Genomic DNA, 23,804 nt, shown 5'->3' with positions numbered 1-23,804 from the left:
ACATATATTTTGAATTATGGTGCAGAAATGAAAAAAAAAAACATTTCCACGATAATACATTTACATGCTGTGTAAATAATACTTTATTCAAAGTCAAAATAGAATTTTGAAACACAAACTAAACAGTATTCTTGTGTGCTTTGCCTGCATTGTTATAAATATACATTTTTATAGCTTTTCATATAGTTGTTTCATATAGTTACAAATATCATACATGTTTTTGTATCAGGTTATAAAAGTGCATTAGTGGTGCAGTCAGTCATATCTCTGGCTCATGTTCTATGTAGTTAAAACAACAGGAATAATTATTACTTTCTGTCAACATAGCTTGATTTTGTCACAGTTTGTTAATAGTGTTCTGATGTGCCTTTGGCTCAGAGGCCAGTTGCCCTTAAGTGCACATTTGTAATATGTAACTTCTAAAAATAAAAATGTGTAACACTTCATTCTTTCAATAGCTAAAAACATTAATGGAATAGTTAATGCAGTGTAGCAAACACACTTTCAGCAAGATGAACTAAAACTTCACCTGACACCAGATTGGCAGAATATGCTGTAAACAATGAAGGTATATTTGTGGGTTGTGAAGTGTGAGTAGCTCAATGAAGTTATCCTCACATCCCTTCACACCTGAAGTTAAGATCTTTGCAGAACTAAAACATTAGAATCTTCTAAGTTATTTGTGACTGTGATTTTATAATGCATACTGTATTACAAAAGCACAGAACAGTAATCTCACACATTAAATTATATTATTTTTTTCCTTGGATGTGGGAAAGCAAATATTGTTGAATACTTAAGGTTTGCTGTAAATGTTCAGTGTTGGTGTTTGTACTCTGTATAGTTTTATGTATTGTTACAGTAAGGGTGTGTGATATAAATGTATAAATTCAAGATTTTTCATTCAATAGTGAATTCAGATTCTGAAACTTTTTCACTTTTTAAACACAATTTACAGCAAGAGCTGAAAAAGAAAGCACTTCTGCTGAAGTGTTAAACAATGTCTGAATTCTTTCAGAACTGTCCTGTCTTCTGTTTAAGACTGGAGGCAGGTTTAAAACTTTAACAAGTATGTCTGACCTTGTATGTTCTCAACTTAATCAGCCCTTGAGCAATTCATTGACTTTTTCCATATTTTGCTGCATTTTAAAGTTAACTTCCCGATTTTCTGGCTCCTTTGTCTGAATTAGCATTCCTGCGGTATAACCATAAAATGTCAAATGAAAATATGTCATTGGATGTGTCTGTATCGTGAACATTTCTTTTTTTAAAGGATGTTTCTTTCTGGATTGGCTGCAAACTATTAGGTTTGTTGAAACTGAAAAAATAGTGATAAAGTCTACGGTCCAAACACCTTTATTGCCTTAAGTGTTGGACTCTTGAGTTCACAAGTAAAATTTATTTCCTTCCTCTCTTGCCTTTACAAGCCTCGATGTTAAGCACAACCAACTTCTTGACACTGGTGTGTCACTGTTAAAGGTAAAAATGAACAAACTATTGTCAGTTTGAGCCATCAGTCACACCTTTCTGTCAAAAGTTTCTTCAGTGAACTCTTTTGAAAGACTGGTGAATAAATCTGAATGACAGCACCCCTTCAGAGTTAAAATGAAATGTAAGAGCTAACTTTGTAGGCTATCAAACATTTAAAAAAGTTTATGTTCATTGACATCTTTTCAAATTCATATTTGAATCAGCTTTGGGTTTCCTGATCACTGCAAAAATCCATCCTGCAGAAACTGTATTTAGTAGGGTTTCTTTTTAGTTGGTTTCTTTTTATTGCTTTTCACAGACATTTAAGTAAGGAAGGGATTCAACATGATGATGATCAAAAGTCTTCATGCGTGACGTGCAAAAAAAAAACAAAATACTGATTTACAGAATAGGCCCCTAATTATTAAAACCATGAAAACTAACTCACTCTGTTAAAAAGAACAAACTTTGATAAAGTTCTGAGTGTAGTTATAGGAACCTTTGCAGAATTATGACTAGGAAGAAAGACTGGATGGTATAGTCTTTTTAGACTAACACATTAAAATACATTTCAATGTGCTCATTAGCTCAAAACAGGAGACATAAAGCTTCAGTTCCTGTATTTGTAGTTAGCCGAGCATTGTGTGTCAGTCTTGTTGATGTCTCCATCAGCTTATACTGTACTTAAACATTTCTAAGGTTATTATTAACTTTCAGTAGTCCGTGGTTTTCCATATGTGATTTCCAATTGCTCAACTACTATTTCTGAAACATCTCCTCAAGTGTCCTACATTTAATAGCTTTGAGTCATTAAAGCATTGAATTGCTCTGCTTGCTGTTGTGAAATTGCAGTATGTGAAACAATCATACTTAATGTGAATGATATAAATGTACATGAGAAAATAATTAGATTTACTTAACTATTATTTTAAAATAATCTGAGAACTCTAGTTTGTCTTTAAATATTTTGTTTGATTTTTTCCTAGTTAAATCATGCTTTTCAGTACTATTCCTACTTATGTCCTGACCAGCATCATACACATACTGTAAACACATGCTTGCTTTAGGTACAGAATTCATTTCAGATTTGATCACCATTTTTCCCTGTGGTCTGTAATGGCTGAGGGTCTGCCATTATGAACCCCTTCACCAGAGAAGACATTTTTCATCATGTCGATGTATCAAAATTGTCTGATTTTATTACATTCATGAAATGCAACAAATGAAGAAACCTCTTTGAATGGATCTTCCTTTAACAGAAACATTTGTAATAAACATACAAGCAATCCACCCAATCCTGTCTCCTCTCCCAGGGTTGTGTTCTCTGTGGTCAATGTTGCTCTGTCAGGGACATGATTTTTAACAGCCGTTTCTGCATTTGCTTTCCTCAGCTGTGGCACTAGAACTAATCACTCAGCTGTAGAGTGTATTTGTCGTCATGGAAACTTCTTTAAGGTTGTCTGATTGGCTAAGGAGGCCTCAAGTCATGAGTATCCAACATACTTCCAAGTATTTTTATAGGAATAGGCTTCAACCAAGAAAACGTGCAATAGCCAAATGTCACCGGACATTTTCAGCTGCAGTTTCTACTGGAACATTTATGGCTATAACCAAAATGTATGTGTATGTATAAAACTGATACATTTGCAAGGTAATGTTTATGACCTGTATAATATATATATATTATACACACACCTGAAGAAGGCTCCACGGCCGAAACGTTGTGTTCTCTTTCTTCTTTTTTTCAGCATGGAATAAACCTATTACTTGTTCCTTTGCAGCCTACGCATGCTGACGCAGCTACCCACCTAATATATATATAGTTCTGTTTTGCTCAGTGGTTTTGAAAAGCATGGCATTTTCAAAATAGTTTTTTGTATTTTAGTAAAACTACATACTTTTTTTTCTCTTAACTACAGCTATCTTAGCATTTAAGCTCTTGTCTCTTTCACTTAAGGAGTTTTTGCAGTCAATGCATTACCTTTTGAAATGCTACCTTTTTTGTTTTTAGCGACATCATTTCTTTGACTTCAATTCAGTCTTTTGTGTATTTGAATATATCCTTAATATAGATAATTTTTCATAGGCTTCACTACATGCAGGTGGGTCCCCTTGGTAAAATGCTGTTAATGCACCAAATCAGTAAAACACACATCTGAAAACTGTTTTTCTGTTTTTTTAGTTTCATTTCGATCTTTTTCTATAAGAACGTCTATTATGCTAGGGGGTTGGGGTGGGAAGGATATTAATTTTGTAAAGGGTAAAGGACGCAGGTGTGTGTAGCATTGCGGTTATCAGATTCTTCCATTAATTCCATTTACCTCAGCTCCTCAAAAGTGATTTAGGCAGGCTTTAAAAGTGTGAGTGTTACTGAAGGATGTCAGTTCTAATTAGCTGTGCCTCGCCCTTGAGTGTGTGGCAAACAGTAACAAGATCTCTGTGGACCACTCTTTTTGCAAGCAACCATAGACATATTTCCTCATTAGTTCTCTTCAATTGTCACTAATGTCATATTCCAGGCTTCTCCTAGAAAGTAAAAAAATCAAACTTGATTTTCGGGTTTCATGGTTCAGGCATTATTTTAGTGGTTGCTTAAGCTAACAGGATCATCAGAGAAGATTTTTGTCATGTGCAGGGTACGATACAGCTACGTTTTAAAACTATAGCGTTTGCTCAACAGACATGGGTGACATTAGTGAAACATTTTTTAAAATAGAGATGGGTATAAAATATTGTTTTGATTACTGGTTGTTTTTTTGTCACACAGCAAGATAGTAGTTGGTAGACAACTTTGAATATTCTTCAGAAATTGGTGGTTGGTGATAGGGAGAGTATTTGGGGAAAAAAAGAGATTACTGGGTGTTTGCCAGTCCAGAAAAATATTTTTTTATTACTATCTGTGTTTTAAATGCGATTTTATTTTTTCTTGTTATTGTTTTATGAATACCAAAACGTTTTTATGAAGAGTTTTTCTTTCGCTTATACAATCAGAGCTTTTTAATTACGTACTGTAGTTTGTACTGTATGTACATAGTTACAGACATAGCTAAGTGTGCTTTAGATTTGCATTCTTCTGTGTCCCCTATTTAAATATTTTCAACTGTAAAACTCTTGCAAATGTTAAACTTTAATTATATGCTGTACGTATTTAAAGATGTACAATAGTTCAAAATAAACCATTGAGGAAGCAATCAGTAGTCCTTATTTTGCATCTGCTATGGACTCATGATATACATGCTGAGGTCTTAGAGACTGGCAGAATGTTTGAATACAGATTTTCTTACATATTGTTTTGACATGTTAATGTGTTTAATTTGCAATTTAATTTTAATTTATGTTAGGGGATTTATTTTAAATGCTTAAAAATGACTTAAATTTAGGAAATATACAGAGTGTTAAATCCAAAGAAATCTTGCTGAATTTCCAAAGACATGCTTTTTTAATGGCTATAATCCATCTTACCCAAAATGTATAAAATTCTTATTATTTTTTATAAGGCTACTTCTTCATGTGTTTTCCTTTTGTCTTGCAGATGTGTGGAAATCATAGCCAAGGAAGGTCGAAGTCTCAAAGAAATTTATTTGGTATCGTGCAAAATCACAGACTATGGTAAGCAGAAGTTTTTTTTAATAAAAAATCTCATACATGTTGAAAATTACCTCACTAGTCTAGTTACTACAGTTTGAATTGAAATACTGTTTTGCACAATCTGTAATTGCAGTTTGCTATTAAAAAAAGTTTTCAGTGCTCACAGCCATTTCCAAATGAAGACAAAATTAATATCTGCATTGTCTAAATTTCAACAGAAAAGTATTAAAGAACATTTCACGTTCAGTTTTTATGCCACGTGTTATTTGTTATTTTTCAGAGAATAAAGTGGCATACCAGTAGAAAACATCTTACTGCAAAATCAGAAAAAATTGAATAATCGGACTGGTAAAAAAAACAGTCAAATTGTAATTTCCCCTTCATGGTGAAGAGCGTTTTCAATGCCCCTAGCATTGTGTTTTCTTATTCAAGGAATTAAATTAAATCTGACAATGTATTTAACATTGCTTTGCATCAAACGGTGTAACAACATCCCACCCCAGCACTAAAATATCAAATCTAGCCAGCTGTTCTCTACTATCTTTAGCTTCTGAATGGTTACACTGTGCCCCAGCCAGTTCCAGCTCACACTGAGTGACAGGAAAAATTGCAACAAGTTCAAAGCATTAGACACTATTATATATAGCAGTGTCACTTACAGTCTGTAGGGAGATACCGTGGTATAATAATGTCTATAAATCCACTCAAGGGACTCTGAAAGTTTTGCCCTTTGCACACGTGGCCTCCATTTTCAGGATGCTTTTACAGGAAGGGCTTAGACTTCAACAGGGAACCTTATTTTAGCTAACCACTTCAGTTTCTTTCCTAAAATGTTATGCTTTCAGTTTTGTAAGTGTTCAGAATTTCTTCCTCAACTAGCTTCTGGAGCAGAATTTGCTTATTTTTAAACTCTTAAACTTTTAATTCTGTAATTCTTAGCTCTTGGATTTAGCTAATTACTGGTTTATTGTGAGGAAGTTGGGCCAGCACATGCTGTACATTGGGGATGTTGTGGTACTCTAACGGTTAGTGCTTACAAAAAAAACAGATTTAGGAAAATGCTATGAAAAAAGCTTTATAGGACTGGATAAGAATGCCAGCATCTCTTGTTCTGAGGCTGTGAAATGAGCAAACGTTTGAGAACCATTTCCTTAATAGAATACATGTGCACTTGAGTAATTATTGAATTAAGTAAAGTAGAGAATTTATATTTTCTTTTAGTATTTATTTGTCACATTTCTACTAGGACACTTTTACAGGGAGAAATTAGAAAGAGAACTGCAAGAAATTACACTCATTCAAGACTACAAGTTTAAGAAAATAGCTTTGAAAATTTCAAGTACTATATATTTTAAAATTGTTGCTTTAGGATACAAATTGGTAGAATCTATGGAAAGCATTTCATAAACTGAATTATAAGTTAAACCTGCACACATTTTGTTTTTCTAACTTGTTATTTAATATCATTAATTGATTATAGTGGATGGAGGATTTTCAGAAATATGTTCTTTTACAAATGCCTTTTCCGAATCTTGGCTTTAAATCACAAATATTTAGGATGTGGAAACCCTTGCAAGAAAGAGGTGATGTATTCAATTTGATAGAGAAAGTGGAAAAAAAAGTTTAAAAAGTTATCTGCAAAATACGCTGAATTCATCGAAATTATCTTACCCACTTTTAATTAGTCTCTTCTTTAATGTCAGCAGGGTTATGATTACATTGACAATCTTGTAAGCGGTGCTCAGTTTACAATATTTTTCTATACATTGTATATATATATCGGTAAGTTGTTTTGTATGGCAAAATTTAATCTTGTGATTTTCTTAAACAGGTTTGCAGTTTTTGCAAAACAATTTGCAGTCACTATGGACTGCCTCCTACTAAGAATTATTGTCATTAACGAGTTGTGATTTATGTGGTTGACAGTTGGATGGACGTGCGCCTATATGCCACTTTTTAAGAAAAACTTGCCTCAAAAGTTCAGTCTCACTTCATTGTTTTATATCACCAAAACCACAAAACCTTTACAGAAAACCTTTTATCAATCGAAAAGTGTTCAACTAGGGCTTCACAAAACCGTTTTTAGAAATTGTAGAAAAACTTTCATATGGTCACACGTATGCTATCCTCAGCATGGTCGTAAACGTCCACAGTGTAAATCAATCTCTACCTTTGATTCCTTCGTAATTTTAAATCGTTTTTACCAACAAAAGGATCGATCACAAAGTCACTTTTGGAAGTGCATCATCAGATAATCATTTTTATCTGATGATGCACTTCCAAACTTCCAATATGCATCAATAAGGTAATTAATAAGCCAGCAAAACATAACTGCAAAAGCAAAAACCAGCAACATATATATATATATCACATGTTTTACCTTATACTGAAGCTTGATATATATCCACAGAAGCCTAGACTAGCTTATCTCCAGACCTGGAGGCTATTGAACTTTATTGACTTTGTAGTAAATGTTTGAAGCAGGACCGCCAGAAATAAGGTGATCTTATTGGTAAAACGCGCTGTCATTCATTGTATTTTCAGCCATTCAGAGCCTTTAGGGGGTAAGACTTCCTCTAGAAGCCTCAGGCTGCATTCCACCTGCCTTTTAGCTGTCAATCATTGACTCAGAAGGGGTAATCAATCGGTTATTAATCAGTTTCTTATCAGTGTTCCTTTTTTTCCACACCAGAAGGCAACTCTGAGGTTTTTTTTCATTGCATTACAGCAGATAAAAGCTCTCTAGCAGTGTCTAAAGGTTTTTATAGCAATTGCAGTTGTTTTTATTGTTATTATTTTCAACATTTTTATTATTTTTATTATATGCGTGAAATTTCATTCCAGGTCCAGTCTTCACAAAACGTGATGTAGAATTTTTTCTAATTGATCAATTTTTTCCAGATTTTTATCCAAGCTAGTAGTCACCTAGAACAAGGTTTTCAAATCATTCCCAGGGCATTTCCAGGCTTTGGAATGGTCATAATGGAAAATTATGACCTCTGAAGACCAAAACAACATTGTTTCGCCTGCTGTTTTTTTTCATATGTTTGTCTGCTGAGTGGAAACATTAAGAAATATAAGAAAGTTGTCTGTTCACACTCAAAGCCAAGGGGGTTAGCTTCAATTTAAGACCTGAACCAGGCTCCTGCTATGTTCTGCTGCAGAGATATAACAATGTTTAAGGGGTGGAAATTCCAGGCGGACATTGGCTAAATGGGTCTCTGCCACTAAGAGGTTAATCCATTTTCACATAGCGCATGCATCTAGTATCTGTGGCTTCCCGTCTATTGACCCTGCAATTAGGTTCATTAAACTGGTGGTGAGCGTAGTGTAAATTCCATAGGCTTTGTACTCTTACATTTCCCTCACTATCACACATCTATTAAGTTCAGGTATCTGAAGAGCTGATGGATGTTTTGAATAATTGTATTGTAGCAGAAACAAGCATGATCAATACATTACCTCTGTAATTCCTGTAATTAATTGTGTTGGATAGAGCCAGTTTTATGATGGATTGTTTCTCAAAAGGACTTGCACTAACCACTATGAACACCATCAGTGAAGGTGAAAAGACTGACTTTACAATATACTTTACAAATGGATGCATAGCACAGATTTAAGTCAGTGAAAAATTGACAAAACGGTGGTGCATTCTAGGGAAAAGAGTGTTCCCACATGCCATTAACGTAATTTGACATCTTAGCAATTTAATAAGCAAAGTATGTTCAGTCCCTGAACAGTACAGACCAGACAGATTACTTGTAAAGCATTAGAAAACTATAAAACTGTAGTTTATATATACAGTACATGTAATAATTTTATATGACATTTTAAGCTGTGTATCAATAATTCCCTCTTTATTACTATTCAGCTAGTCATCTGACATGTTTTAGATCTACCCATATTTTTACCTCTTTCAAGGAAAATAACTATGTGTCTCAAATCACAAGAGGGGGAAATCAGAGAAATGAGTGGGGCTAAGGGTGATGTTGGGCCGATGGCAATGCAATCTTGATTTACTTCTTTGACAGTAACAGAAAATTGCAATCTATCATGATGATACCATAAAAAAGGTTCCATTCAAATAAAGGCAATACTGAGGAGAACAGTGCCGAAGCTGTGTAAAATGATGAAACTGTATTAAACTTTTGAATTAAAATGTGTAGCTCTCCCTTAAATATATCTAGGTGCTGTATGGGCTAAAAATCAATAATTACTACTCCTTCCTTGTTGACACTAATGTTTTATCATTTTTAAGAATTTAATAATTTCTTATACTTAAGTAGTGCTTTTCTGAACACTCCACTGAAAGCGCATTACAGGTAAAGTGCCTTCCACCAATGAGTTGCCCCCACTTGGATGATGCGACGGCAGCCATAGTGCGCCAGAACGCTCACCACACATCAGCTATCAGTGGGGAGGAAAGCAGAGTAATGAAGCCAAACCATAGATGGGGATTATTAGGAGGCTATGATTGGTAAAGGCCAGGGCAAAGTTTGGCCAAGATGCGGGGGTTACACTCCTACACCTTTTGAGAAACACCCTAGGATTTTTAATGACCATGGTGAATCAGGATCTCAGTTTTACGTCTCATCCGAAGGACGGTGCCTTTTTACAGTATAATGTCCCCGTAACTATACTGGGGCATTAGGACCCACATGGACTGCAGGGTGAGCACCCCCTGCTGGCCCCACTAACACCTCTGCCAGCAGCAACCTTAGTTTTTCCCAGGAGTCTCCCATCCAGGTACTGACCAGGCTCACACCTGCTTAGCTTCAATGGGTTGCCAGTTGTGAGATGCAGGGTGATGTACATACAGTATATAATCTTATATTAAATAAGATTTCTCATGATCACAGATATTGCGTTTAGAATCTTTCTTGACCTTGCTCGACCTTCACCTGAGTGAAGACCTTGATAATCCCCAACTGCTCACCAAAGAAAGTATTGGAAGTATTAAGGCATTGCACTATTTATTCATTTGATATGCATAACGTTTAATGTGTAATATCTTTTTTAGAGAACTCTTGGCACATTTTGTCAGTTAAAGAATCACATTGTGAAATGAAAAGAATCCTCGCCTTAAAACAAAATGAAAAACGTTCTCGGATGCCCTTGCTCTCATAAAAAACGCATTGGGACAAATACAACAGATCCATATGCCGATGCTCATCTTCTTATTTATTTGTGTCTTAATGAAGCTTCCTCTTTGAACTACATTAATGTGCGAACATCTCACACCAGAGACTTACAACATTTACGTCATTTTATGAGTTTTCATTTTGTCTTCCTAATAAAAATTGTTTTTAAGTTTCCCATTTCTCACATGTAGATATATTAATAATAACAGTACCTATTGTTAACTCCTTGCATTTTTATTGAAGGAGATCTAGACAGCGTTAAACAGTAGACATGTCTAAATCTTCATTGATTACATTCGTGATAAAAGTAGCTTTTCTTTCTTCACTAAAACAGTATAAAAAGCATGAAAATAAGCCATTATATGATAGCTGACATTCATTCTTAAATCTACAACCAGTCACAAACATGAGAGCTGTAACAAAATTCCTTAAATCATTATTTTTTTTCCAGATACTCCTGGTTAACAAATGTTTGGATGCTTGAACCATTCATTTAACAATCTCAATGTAACAAGCTGAGTACCGGTGAGCATACAGTTCAGTACTGTCAAGGATAGCTGATAACATAAAACATTATGTAGATGTTTTCCTGGTAGGTTCAATTAAAGTCAGTGTAGTATTCATGGTTGCAGTACAGCATACAGAATCAGGAAATGAGACGATGATTTTAAAAAATATTTTAGGGCATATCCAATATCTTTATTTCACATTTAAACATTTGAGGATGTCGAGTTAAGTCAGACACATTACAGCTGAACATCTTTCATTTTTTCCATCTTCCGGTGTGCACGTTGAAAAAGATGCACCAAGAAAATAAAATTGAACCCTTTTCTTGAAAAACAAAACTGACCATTTCTCCAAAAAAGAAATAAAGGAGGCCAAGGAAAACCCGATTGTGTACTTCTGGCCCTTGCAGAGCTTAGTGTGTCGAGGTCTTCTGGTGCATACCTTGAACTGCTGCTGTTGAATAAATAAAGCAACATAGTGTTTTAAAATCTAGCCAGTGAGCTCCAGGGCCATGTAGTGCATGCAGGGGGAGAGGTCTAGGTGTCCTCTGGGGAGCTACAGTATAGCACTCAGGAAATACATGAAAGCACTATTGAGAACCTTGTGTTTCAGGCATGACAAGAAAAAAATAATGCCAGAACATCTTAGGAAGATATGCCTTTAAATCATTTAAAAAATACTTTAATCGGCTTATCATTGTTGCTGCATTTTGTTGTCCTTCACTGCATATGCAAGATTCATTTTGTGTTCTTTAACTCGATGTTGTTTTAATGTTGTTTTCAGCCTTTAATGATCTTAGCTTTGAGAGCGATCTCTACTATAGCTGGGATTGATGGATCGACAAAGTTGACCACTAGACTGGGTCTTGAAAGGATCATTAGCAGGCTTAGGGAAAGGGAAAGGGGGGCTTTTGCGTGTGATAGAACACAACTCCTCTAATATGGATTTTAAACCATCTGAAGGGCCATTATGTGTTAAATATTAATCGTGGGAGATAGTATTATTATTTTGTATGCACTTGGTTCAGGATTTTTTTGGGGGGGATCCGTTTTAATTCTCCTGTGCACTTGGAGTAATTTTCAACAAAATAGTTTGACATATTCTCAGAGCACATACATAAATGGCAAAGCCTAGATTATTTGCTTAAAATTAAGATAATCATAGATACTAAAAAAAAGAATAAATAATACAACAGGTAGAAATCATAAGTGGACTGTTCATACTAAATAGAAACCTCATTTTAAGCAGTAAGGTGTGGTAGTATGTTAGAAACACTATAGACTCTAAATATGCCACTATTTGGCTATTTTCTGAAATTGAGGCATGGATTAAGAATTGTTTTGAAAGACAATTAGCTGAATTTCCATGAACAAGGCTGCTACAGTATGATTGTACAAATGAGTCTTAGTGACTGGAGGCATAACCCAAATGTAGGTTTCTCTAAGAGAGTGTTAGTTTTCTCTGTGAGAGGCTGAGACTGTAATTCTGAACTATCAGAAATCAATTCTCTGTGCTTACCTTTTGAAAATGCCCCTGCTGTCTCGAAAATTCTATGCAATTTACTCCAAAATTCAGAACAATTGCTGCAGTGCATTTTTAAAATCTCACTTTTAGATATTCTGGTTTCTGGCAGTAATATATTTCTCAGGGGGTATTCTACGATATTTTGAACCTTGCTTCTCTTGGATCATAATGCCTTTATACAAAAAAGAGTTTGCAGATTGGACATGTAATCTTGCCCGTTTAGCCTTGCCAGAGAAGAGCAGTATAATATTATATCTGAATAAAAGGCACATATCTTGTAGTCTTTGAAGATGGTCTTTGTTCATCTGTATGCAGAACAAGCACTCGTGTCCACCATCTGTGATTTGCGCTCTCTCTCATCTGAGGTGGTCATTCTAAATGCAGGAGACTATGATAGATTGTACTTCACTTCCAGTTCCTCCCTGTTAGACACATAGGGCTACTGCTGTTGGCATTTAAATTGTTTAAGAATGAATTTTCATGTTACTCCAGGGGTTTCTACTACAGTATGGTCTGGGGTAAAATAACCCAGAAAAGAAGTAATTTCATGAGCACTAATGTAGGAGTAGGAAAGTGAGAGAATACAAAGAAAAATTCAGTAGTTTTATTATTACTGGGAGTTCTAAAATAAATGAATGAAAAAAACAGGTATATTTAGTAAAATATAAGCCTAGTATATAGCTGACTTATTTCTACTGTATATAATAAGATGCACATATCCTAAAATTCCTTAATACTCCAAATGTTTTTTTGTTTTTATACATCCTGGTTTGATTTATTTATTTTGACCTATAAAGATAACTATTTTTAGTTTGAGTTTAATTAATTTTATGCTACCATAATAGCAGACTTTTAAAATTAGGGCTACATATTGTAAAACTCTGACTGTAGGAGACCATATCTGTTTGGTGTCATGAGAACAGACATCTATAAAGCAGTGCTAGCATAGCTCATCCTATTCCTGAATAGAATCACCTGTCCAGTATATTAGGCCATGGAATGTTTCACACGTTTTTCAGGTTATGCTCTGTATGGAATTTTGATGTAACCTCTAGTTCCATTGATTGAAAATTCTAAAGGTAAATGTTCCTGATAGTCTCGTAATGTACTGTAGTAGTTTCTGTCTTTATGGCTTATACTGTTATGCATGTACTGTACATGGAATAGATCTTCAAGAAACTGGAGCTTGTCAAGATACTGATGTCTTGTTTTTCAGATGTTATGTATTAAAACAAAGTGGGTGAATGCTGTATGTGCATGAATGAAAGTATTTTTATAATAGAGCCATATCTTTTGATAAGCCACCAGCAAACTCCAGGTGTCCTTCATGATGAGTTTCATTTTTAGCATAAGAAAAGTGAGCTGCATTTTTCAACTCAACCTTTTTTTTTAGTTTGGTCTCCCAGTTTAAGAGTGCTGGGTTAACAGCCCTACACTTTCAGATACAGCAGTGGCATCTTTGGTGACCAAGTACAGTCGTCAGGACCTTGGTTTAACCTCTCAAACAAAGCACAGTGCCCCCTAACCCCCCACCCACAACTTAGTGTCTGCTGTCGCTATCAGGGGATATTCGTTTGGAAATTCTGGTCCAGATGGAAAAGCGCCACCTACTGGTCCACCGATACCATTTGTTTTTTATTTGAAGTAGCCCTTTCACGGGTAATGACCAGACACAGCTTTGCTGGGCATTGAGATCTGATGAGATCAAGGGAGTAATGGTGCTACTCACCACTGTTGTAAGCCGAAACTTTAAAGAGGGTTTATAGAAACCCAGGGTCTGTGTGAGAACTGTGTCATGTGTTTTACATTTTCCAGAGGACTCAACAGAAACCTTAAGCATGAGATGCACACATTTGATCAAACTCGATGGTACTGTCCAGGGTTTTTTATTTTTGGAAAAAGTCTATTTCCGCATTAATCTACAGATGTTCTTAGTGTAACATTTTCAGATTAGATTAATTTTTTGTGGAGACCTCATGCCTGAGTAGTTAACCATGTACTTTTAACTTTTAATTAACATTGTCTATAGACAGGCTCAGATCAGGATCAGTAGTGAAGCCAATAAAGCAGACCGAATAAATAAATCTCCTGAATAAATAAATGAACATTTGTCATGTCTTTCTCTTCAGATGTCTTTCTTAAATTAAACTTGCAGTGGGGGGTTATAATTAAGTAATCCTTCCCTCATTTTTCTTTTTCTTTAGGTTTGTGGGACTGAAATATCAGTGATGTTATACTCATAATATTAGTGTTTGTTCACCATGTAACCATGTTGTTGGGGTTGGTAGGAGGAGAGGAGGTTGTTGCTTTGCTGTTCATGACTTTTCTGAGCAAGAGTCTATGTGGGTGTTATTGTTCCCTAGGAGCACTGTCTAGCTTTCCATCATGTGTCAGTTCTGAATCATAGAGGGCAGTGCTAGAAAGAGCAGTGTTCTGATTGTGTGTGGTAACATATGAGGGGGGAGTTGTTGAGGAGCCTAAATGTACGTGTATTTTGATGTACAGTATCTTGCAGAAGTACGCATTCCCTTCCTACAGTGTTCTATTATGTGAAATTGCATTATGATGCATACACGTTTATACATGTTAGTATTTTATTCAAGCCCTAAATACTCAGACTGAAGATTTCTAAGGACTAAACTAGTTAAATGACACTAAATGTTAGCAAAAACTAAAGAGAAATTACTGAAATGTAAGTATCCAGTCTTACATTTGGACTAAATATTTGTTGGAAACGTCTTTGGCAGCAGTTGTAGCTGCAAGTCTATTGGGCTAAGTTGGTACCAACTTTTCAGTCTGGCTTGGTGCTGTATTTGTCCATGATTTTTTTTCGACAGTTATTCAAGCGCTCTGAAGTTGCCTGTGTAGTCTTTCCACAGATATTCAATAGAATTTACATCAAGGCCTTAACAGGACCGCTCAAGGACATGCCCTTTAATATTCATAGGTGTCTCCAGTGTAGCTTTGGCCTTGTGCTTTGTATCATTTTCCTACTAAAAAGGTGAATTGTAACCCTAGTTAGGAAGTCTTTAATAGACTGCAGCAGATATTCCTCTAGTATTTGCCTCTTTGCCAAGTACATTTCTCCTCATTCTCAGTCCCTGCTGATGAGGAGACCTACAACAAAATGCTGCAAACAGCACGCTTGACTATAGGGATGGTGCTGACGGAGTGATGCGCTGTATTTGCTTGCACTAACCGAAACATTTTGCATTGAGACCAAAATGTTTCTGTCTCATCGGCTCACAAAAACATTTTGCCACGTGTTTGCAATATCACATGCTGTGTTACAAATTCCATGAAGGAAATTAGATTTTGTAATCGCAAGGTTTAACTCAACAAAATGTGAAAACTGTGCAGTGGTTTGAATACTTTTGTAAGGCACCTTATTTAATAATCTTGTGACTACCTCTATCTTAAACCCTTTACTTAAATAGAACACTGTCTTTGTATCAGCTAAATCTTTACATTTGTTGTAGATTTTGCTGTTAATATTGGATTTAGGTTATTTTGCCTTATTTATTCTGAAGTTATGTTTGATTCTAATGACTGAATTTAATTTACTTCCTAGGAATGTATTCCACACAGTTTAAATTGTTCTAATAAGTAATGTTTCGCATATAGATAAAACAGGTATTGCTAAAATAAAAGAATTTAATCTTAAACAGCAAGATGTTCCCATAATTTGAGATCACAAAATAGTGTAGTGTGACCTAATAATTCCACATGTCTTAATTAAAACACATGATGGAACTTCAGTATTACTTCAAATAATTTGATTCAGACTTCAGTCAAACATGATTGATGTCTCTCATGAACACATAATAGGATGTAAAACTACTATACTATTTTAGCAAATGCCTTTTGTCCAGAAGAAAAAAATAGGACTCTTAATTAGCAGTCATCAAGCACATACCTGTAATACAAAATTGTATCTCTGAGACAGTTTCACTTGAATGGGATATCACTAGGAAAGAACTAGCTAAGCACATTCTTCGTGGTAGCAGATCAAGCAAGTCATTCGCTCGTTCTAAGAATCCATATCAATGACAGTTTTAGGAATATTCCTTCTATAAAAGACCTCAAAAGGTGACATAGTCACTAATCCAATTCTAATCAGTTCTGAATTCCACTTTTTTATTTGAGATGATTTAACACTGACATTCCACAATGTCACACCAGAGAGTCCATCAGTTGCTCTGGGAGCCACAATTTCCCTGATTTAGTTAAGAGACAATGTAGGCTATGAACAAAGGTAAGTCTCCTGACTTTGATGATGTGCAAACATGATCTTTTCTTGCCTATGTTAATTAGTGGAGAAGATGAAAACTAAAGAGGGGCTTCTTTACTGGACATATCAATACGGCTATTTCTTTATTGCTGAAAAAAGAAAAGGGTCGGACTATTTGAACTTCCATCTCCCTGTGCTTTTGGGCAATAAAGTTTATGCCAAAATGCTCATTCGTAAAGTTCAGACTTATATGATGAAACAGATTCCCAATTCTCTGAATTTCATGCATTTACTGCACATGATAAATGCACTCCATAATCTGTTAATTTGTGTGGAAGGGAATGTGGCCAAGTGTCAAGTCTCAGACATTGTGACAAATGAGATCCTCAGGTGGATTATCTCAGCCAGATGTTAGACTTCTGGTCACATTTCGAGTTAGATGTGATGTTCCTGTTTAATGGCAACAAACATAGAAGAAAGTGTAGACTTTAAAGACTTCAACACCTAATTTTCTCTGTCATTTCCTTTAACTAATCTAAATGAAGATTTGTTCCTGTTGTTACTTATCTGATCATAGTATGGCAGTTGTTGGAAGAACATGGAAATCATGACAAAGTGTTATTTGCCTTCATTTGTTTTTCATAACGCAGCTCTTGTATCTGGCAGTCACCATTTCCCTTTCCATCATTGTTCTAATTTGGGAGTTCACACTGTGCTAGATATTGGGAAGAACAGATACTATTGTACACTACAGGATCTCCTATAATTTATGGAGTGCTTCTCTCTTTATTTTTATGTCTTCATTCCATAGTGCATGCCTATTGAATGCCTATTGGAGTCCCCATGGAGGGCACAGAATTTCTGTTACAATTCAGAAAGTAGGGACCAGAACAGCTAGTCCAGTTTGAAGAACTTCAGATTATTCCTTAAGTAGTATAATGCCTGTGGCTGCCATTTCCACAATTGCTTTTATTTGTGGATAACTTGTAACTTTCCTGAAACATCCAAAAGAGACGTGCTTAATATAGTGGCACTTCACTGTGACAGTTGCTAAGGGATTGAAATTTAGCTATTTTCTTAAGTGTTATTTTAGAGATCTCCTCAGGCAAGAAGTTAAATCAGAAGACCTTGATTATTTTTTTGCTATTCATTAATGCTAATGGATTGCATGTGATATTTTGAAATCAGTTGTTATTGAACCTTACCTTGACCAACAGATTTGTTCAAGGCATTCTCAAAGCGCATTGCCTCACCAACTCTTCACTGCCATCTGAAAATAATGAAAAATGAAGTAAAAGCACATCTTGCTTTGAAACATTTCTTTCATACACTGTCATTTTAAAATTTGGTATAGTCTTTTTCTTTGGCAAACCATACATTTGGCAAATGTGGACAGTTGTTAAAAGCACAGTGCATCAGAAGTGGGGATTATGCTAACCATATTTTTGAAGGACTGGCCCTATGCTGTTTTAAGAATAGGTACTGTATTTGAGTTAATGAAAAAAATCATTTTCAATTGTTCATTTAATTATTTTCACATTTATGTGAAATTAAGTGCAATTGATACATAACCAAAGAAAATCAGCTCTGGTCCCACAGAAATCATAATTCTTATAAGATACTTGAGTGACTAAAAATTATAATGTTCAGAACAATTCCTAGTTGGTTTTTTTTGTCTGAGTAGCTTGCAGTTTTGCTATTGGATGATTTTATTTCTACAGTGCTTGTTAGAATGGCACCTGTCAGATTTCCATCAAGCATTAAGTTCCTTTTCATTTCAGAGAACACAGTACAAGAGGCTGGACATGAATATCTTTGGAAATTATTTGTCATATATCATTACTATCACTTTGCATTGAAGTTGGTTATACATTATTATGCATTTATGCATGAGCACACACTTAACAAGCTTTAGACGTTCTTTCTTTTACTTTTTATTGTTTGATTTCCAGTTGCTTTTCAAAGGCACACTTTTCTTTTTGACTTTTCTCTCTTGACTTCTCAGTTTTTGTTTTAATGACAATTCAATGTAAAACAGACAAAATTGCATAATTTCATAGAAGACTGCCTTTCTGTGAGATAAAAGAATAGTTTAACTTAATACCTTCAATTCAGTTATTTGCTCATCGTAATGTAAGTTATAAAAAAACATTTGTAAAGACCTGCCTTAATGTTTGTTGACAAGTCAAGGAATCAAATCCTGTATAATAAGGTCATTTAAAATGTTGATAATGTCAATTTCCCTTCTTCAAATATGAGTAAAATATGAGTCTTTGGGCATTAATTTAAGACATTTATTCATTTATCATTTAAAACATTTTTAAAGATATATCTTTTATTCAAGAGGCTTATTTAACTCTAAATGTAATAATCCACTTAAACTGTACAGTCAACACAAAAGTATGTGTCATTCTGTTTGGATATGTTTTTGAATGTTTTGAGATCAAGGAAAGTAATTAAAACACTGTGTCAGCAGCTGATTAAGTACAAGAAGCAGAAAAAAATCCTGTCATCAGTGCCTTTTCTCATCGTTTTTTAAAAAATGAAACAAATGTATAAATCTATCCTTAACAAAAACACAATAATTTCACACTGTAGATTATAGGTTTTAAAAGGAACTTACAGCATGTCTCCAAACATCTGTGTTACTAACCAAGGGGATTGTGAGTCAGGCTGTAGGAGGATTTATACCCACTCTTTTGATTAGTGGCTTACTCCTCCAAAAGAATGTAAACTGTGGCATATTATGCCACATGCTCATGTTCGTACTCTACTATGATAATACCTTGTCACCTAGTTCCCTAATCTGTTGTGGTATAACATTAAAATGCATTTTAACCAGTTTTAATGAGACGTAAGAGGGATGATTTATTCATAAGAAAAGTTGGAAATGAGAAGTGCCAATCTTGGTAGCTCGTGAGTTTATTGGCTAAGTGAAAGTACATTTTCATCCAGATGTTTCTTAAAAGTGTCCAGAGTTTGGTCCTTAGCCGCCTGACCGGGAAGACTGTTCCACATACCAACACCTCTTCTTAAAAAGCTTTTCATATTCTCTGTTCAAATGAATTCCCATTTACTATCTAGTTGTGAGCTTGTATTATTATTTTCCTATTGAGAGAGAAATACTCCCCTGTTTTAACCTTATCTGTACCCTTCAGGATCCTATGTACAGTACTTGTATGAAATCTATCTCAATGCCCATTGTTCTACACTGAATAGATTTATTTCCCTTAGCCTCTTTGTATATTACAATCACATGAGATCAGGGATTAATCTTGTTGCTGCACTTTGAACTGTTTCTTCAGTTATAATATACTTTTGAGTTATGATGAACAAAACTGGGCACAGTATTCTGAGTGAGGTGCATGTACATTGTTACTTTACTTGTGCGTTGTAAAGCTTACATATAACTTCTCTGTATTTGATTTACTGTGTGTGCTGTAAACTCATTTTTTTCCTCTGCTTTTCTTGTGGCTTCCCCACATTGTCTTGATGAGGACATTGAAGAATCTATATAAACATCCAGTTTCTTCTGGTGTGTGGATACACAGCCCAGAGTCAGTGAAAGTGAATGCAGTGTTCTGCCAGTAATCTGCCAGTGTTAAATTTGGAATGCTAGGTGTATGCCTAATTCATGAATGTCTAAAGATGAAACATTTTTTTACTTTTTGTAATCCTTTCTGTAATGCCCTTTCCACTGTTTCTGTATTTGTCTTTCCCCTTATTTCTGTTTAATTTGCAAATTCAAGTAGACTTGTTGATATATGTTAGAGATTTCAGTGGGCCTAACTCAGACCATGAGGCACACCACTGCTAACAGCTGCCCAATTAGAATGTGTGCCCCTTAAGAACTGGTTAAACAGTACATTCGCTTGAGCCATGCACACACATTACCTTCGACTCGTATGACTGTTGATTGAAGTCAACCTTTTCTGTGGGACCTTTTTAAAAACCTTCTGAGTCTAAATACTGTATATCATTTTATAATATATACTATATATATGCAATGATAATGTTAACTATTCCTAGATGTTCAAATTATTCTAGTGGCTTAGTTAAATCAAGACTACCCTTTCTGAGGACATGTTGCTTGCGTCTTAAAAGTATTGTTCTGATTGTTGTAATGTAGCTCTATTAATGTATTTGCAAAACCTTACCTGTAATAGATGTAACAACTATTGGACTAACGTTTCCTGGTTCAGTTCGGTCTTCCTCTATATATAAAGTAATATTGCGTGAATTGATGAAGTGTACTGCTTCAGTTCTGTTGCTGTGAACAGCAGCAATGTAAACTGAATCAAATTAGCTAAGGCCCTGTGCACATCCCATGATTTAATCTTATTTCAAACTGTAAGTATGACTGAGAAAATACCATCAGGATCTATTAAATGTCTAGTTCCTAAGAAAGTGTATCTGTTGTTAAAAGTATCTTCATTTCTAAAAAAAATATTTTTTTAGCAATGCATCTACTGTACTATTTTCTTAAAACCCAGATAAGAGTCAGTGTCACCTCTTGCTAATTACTAAACTAAATTACTAGTAATAACTAACAGCAATTACTAAACAGGATTTATATTTTTTAATGTTTAGAATTAATATAAGGCTAAGGGACATTGGAACCAAAAGCTTTGATAATCACCCTACCAGTGCTTTTAAGAGAGGTGAATCTCTAGGGCTTATGTATGCACTGAATTTGTTTGTAATTGTCTTGTATTCCTTTGCAAAATTAATGAGACCGTATATTTTTGAGCGGTGGTGCTTTGCTTTAGCCAAAAAGTCCTCTCAAATGAACGACGGGGCGGGAATATGTACTGAGATATTTGACAACATATTTTGGCAACATTTCATTAATGAAGTCAAAGTATGGTTAACACGTTATTTGAATCATGTATAGCATTTTGTACGATATTACACACACGTCATGTCATTTGCACATGTCCCTTTAAAGTGTCATTCATGTAATTGTAGTGTTTTGTCTAGCAGTTATAAAGGGATTATGAAGCCAATATGCAGCAACATTCAAATAAAGTTACCATACTATTTATTTGTTCTGGTCCTGGAATAGCAGAGCCAATAGCTACAAAACATGTTTTTTGGAAAAGAATGCTATTGCATTTCCAAACTCGCCCCAAGTCAGGTGAAACAACTGGTCTGCTAACCACAGCATGTTAAGAAAGCCACATGAACATATACGCTGTCATTGCTTTGGAACACTTCATAATGTCTCTGAAGTGCATGTGTAGTGTTAGTATCAGTAAACCCCAGAGAACTTTGTATTTAATAACAAACACAAATCAGTCAACTACCACAATTCAACAGATGGCTGGGCAAAAAATACGATTAACAGATATGTGATCGTTAAATTAAAAAGTCAGTCTGTGCTAGAAAACATTTGTCATCTATTTTTAAAATAAAGGATCTCTGATGACAAAATACTGTGATGTTTAACACCATACAGCATGTTGTATAAAATATATGTATAGGGATCACTATGAAGTAAAGTTAAAAATATGGGTTTCATCTAGTAGCTAACTATTTAGATGTTCCTTCTGCACTGCTATTTTTAGTTTAAAACTCTTACAGGAGACCATCCTAAAATTCAAATAATATATTACTGTAATATACTCAGGTTACAATCCCACCCCACATCATGAAACCCTTTTTATAGTATCGTGTTATTGCAAATCTCAGTTTCTTAATGCTTTGAGTTACGTTAAAAGAGCTGCATAACACAACCAGCAGGAAGAAATAACTCGGCGTTCAGCAACAGGCCTTTCTATTGCATGGTTATGTGATTGTATTTGGAAAGTCCAACAACCATACTGCTATTATCAATTCAGTTAGTAATGAGGACTGTGTGTAGTATGCAGTATGAAAGCATGTTAATATGATTCTCTACAGAAAGGTCTTTTCAATAGATTATGAAAAAGATAATTAATTACATGTATGAGTAGAGTACTATGTCACAGTTATGACCTCTGACATGAGAAACATAAATTAGGGGGGGGGCATGTTAAGATCGTTGTGATCAACCTTATAAATTATCACCTGATTAAGTCTGTTATAAACAAGAGTGAAGTGTGCATCGCAACACATAAGAAATGTATTTTTGTCAGGAAATATATTTGTGTACTGCAGTGCATAGCACATTTTCTAATTGTGTTGCAATTCACTATCATTAAAAGAACCACATTTAAGGCAACTCCATGTTTGTTCAGTTCTTCCACATGTACAGTAAATGAATAAAAAGACAACTCTTTAATTTGTGCTGCTTGAGGTATGTTACTCTCTAATGAAGAGTTCCTTAGTGGTGTCTCTAGGGAATTTTTAAAGAGGATAGGATGAAAAGGAAAAGCTTCAAACGAAACCAAAACTTAGTGGTATCTGTGCATCTATATACATTGTATTATGGACACTATGGTGCCTAGTACTGTATAAATACTACAGTACAGTTGGTATCATTTCTGTGAAGTATTTAAAAATAGACCTAAATATTCTTTTTCAACTGAGTACTTGTAATATGTCTACAAGAATCTTTTTTTCCAGGTACATTAGATGTCCTTTTTTAAATATAGTAGTTTACTATGGAACAGTTCAGTTTATCCGCCTTGTTGAAGTTCAAGTAATAAAGGGAAGTAACAATACAGTGTATTGATATTCTGTCCAGTAAGAAAGACTTAGCAAACAATTTTTTCATAGATTGTCAATGACAACCAAATAACCATGTAATCTACTGTATCTAGGGCTACAATACAAAACCTGCAGGTGCAGAAAACCTGCAAATTGTAGATAGTGTTCATGTGTTTTTTAATTTTTTACTACCTTTTAGTAGTAGAGAAAAATGAAAATTTCTAAGCAGTTCTTTAAAAATCGAGAAATTTAAATTTGAAGAGAGGTTTTGCATAAACTCTACTGCTATTTAAAATGATATGTAAATCCAGGTGCAGATAAGATCACAGCACATTGAGGAAGCTGAATATTTGCCTTATTTAATATTCAAATGTATCTAGTATGATCATTTTACTTTTGCAAATTGCTCTTCTTATCAAGGTGTAACTTTAATAGCGATGCTAATGCAAATGTAAGTTAAATCCCAGTGCATTAAGAGAGATTAATTATGATTGTGATAAATCAAATATTATAGCTCCTCTACAAAAATTGTATGTCCTTATTTTTCTTGCAAATGTAAGTAAGATTGTAAATGTTGACAAGGATAGGCAGTTTGACCATGCAAAGGAAAATAATCTTTTGTACCTCTTGTTTGAAGTTATGAAGCTGTGAAAGACCTTGATCAACATCTCATAGTTGTCATGCTTGCATTGACCGAAGAACAGCAAAGGTGA

At 34.8% G+C, this 23,804-nt stretch overlaps 1 protein-coding gene across 1 annotated transcript in view; it reads left to right on the top strand.

Annotated features, from left to right (window-relative positions):
• The window catches only part of fbxl17 (F-box and leucine-rich repeat protein 17), a 315,976-nt gene that overhangs the window by 217,296 nt on the left and 74,876 nt on the right, over window positions 1-23,804 (top strand). The window contains exon 8 of the mRNA XM_088630004.1: window positions 5,003-5,079. Within this exon, the coding sequence (XP_088486130.1) occupies window positions 5,003-5,079 (77 nt within the window). The remainder of the gene's footprint in view (window positions 1-5,002; window positions 5,080-23,804) is intronic.

The sequence above is a fragment of the Lepisosteus platostomus genome, chromosome 4 (genome assembly GCF_059453375.1).
Source record: "Lepisosteus platostomus isolate fLepPlt1 chromosome 4, fLepPlt1.hap1, whole genome shotgun sequence".
Lineage (NCBI taxonomy): Eukaryota > Metazoa > Chordata > Actinopteri > Semionotiformes > Lepisosteidae > Lepisosteus > Lepisosteus platostomus.
This window is presented reverse-complemented; position numbering and strand designations above follow the sequence as displayed.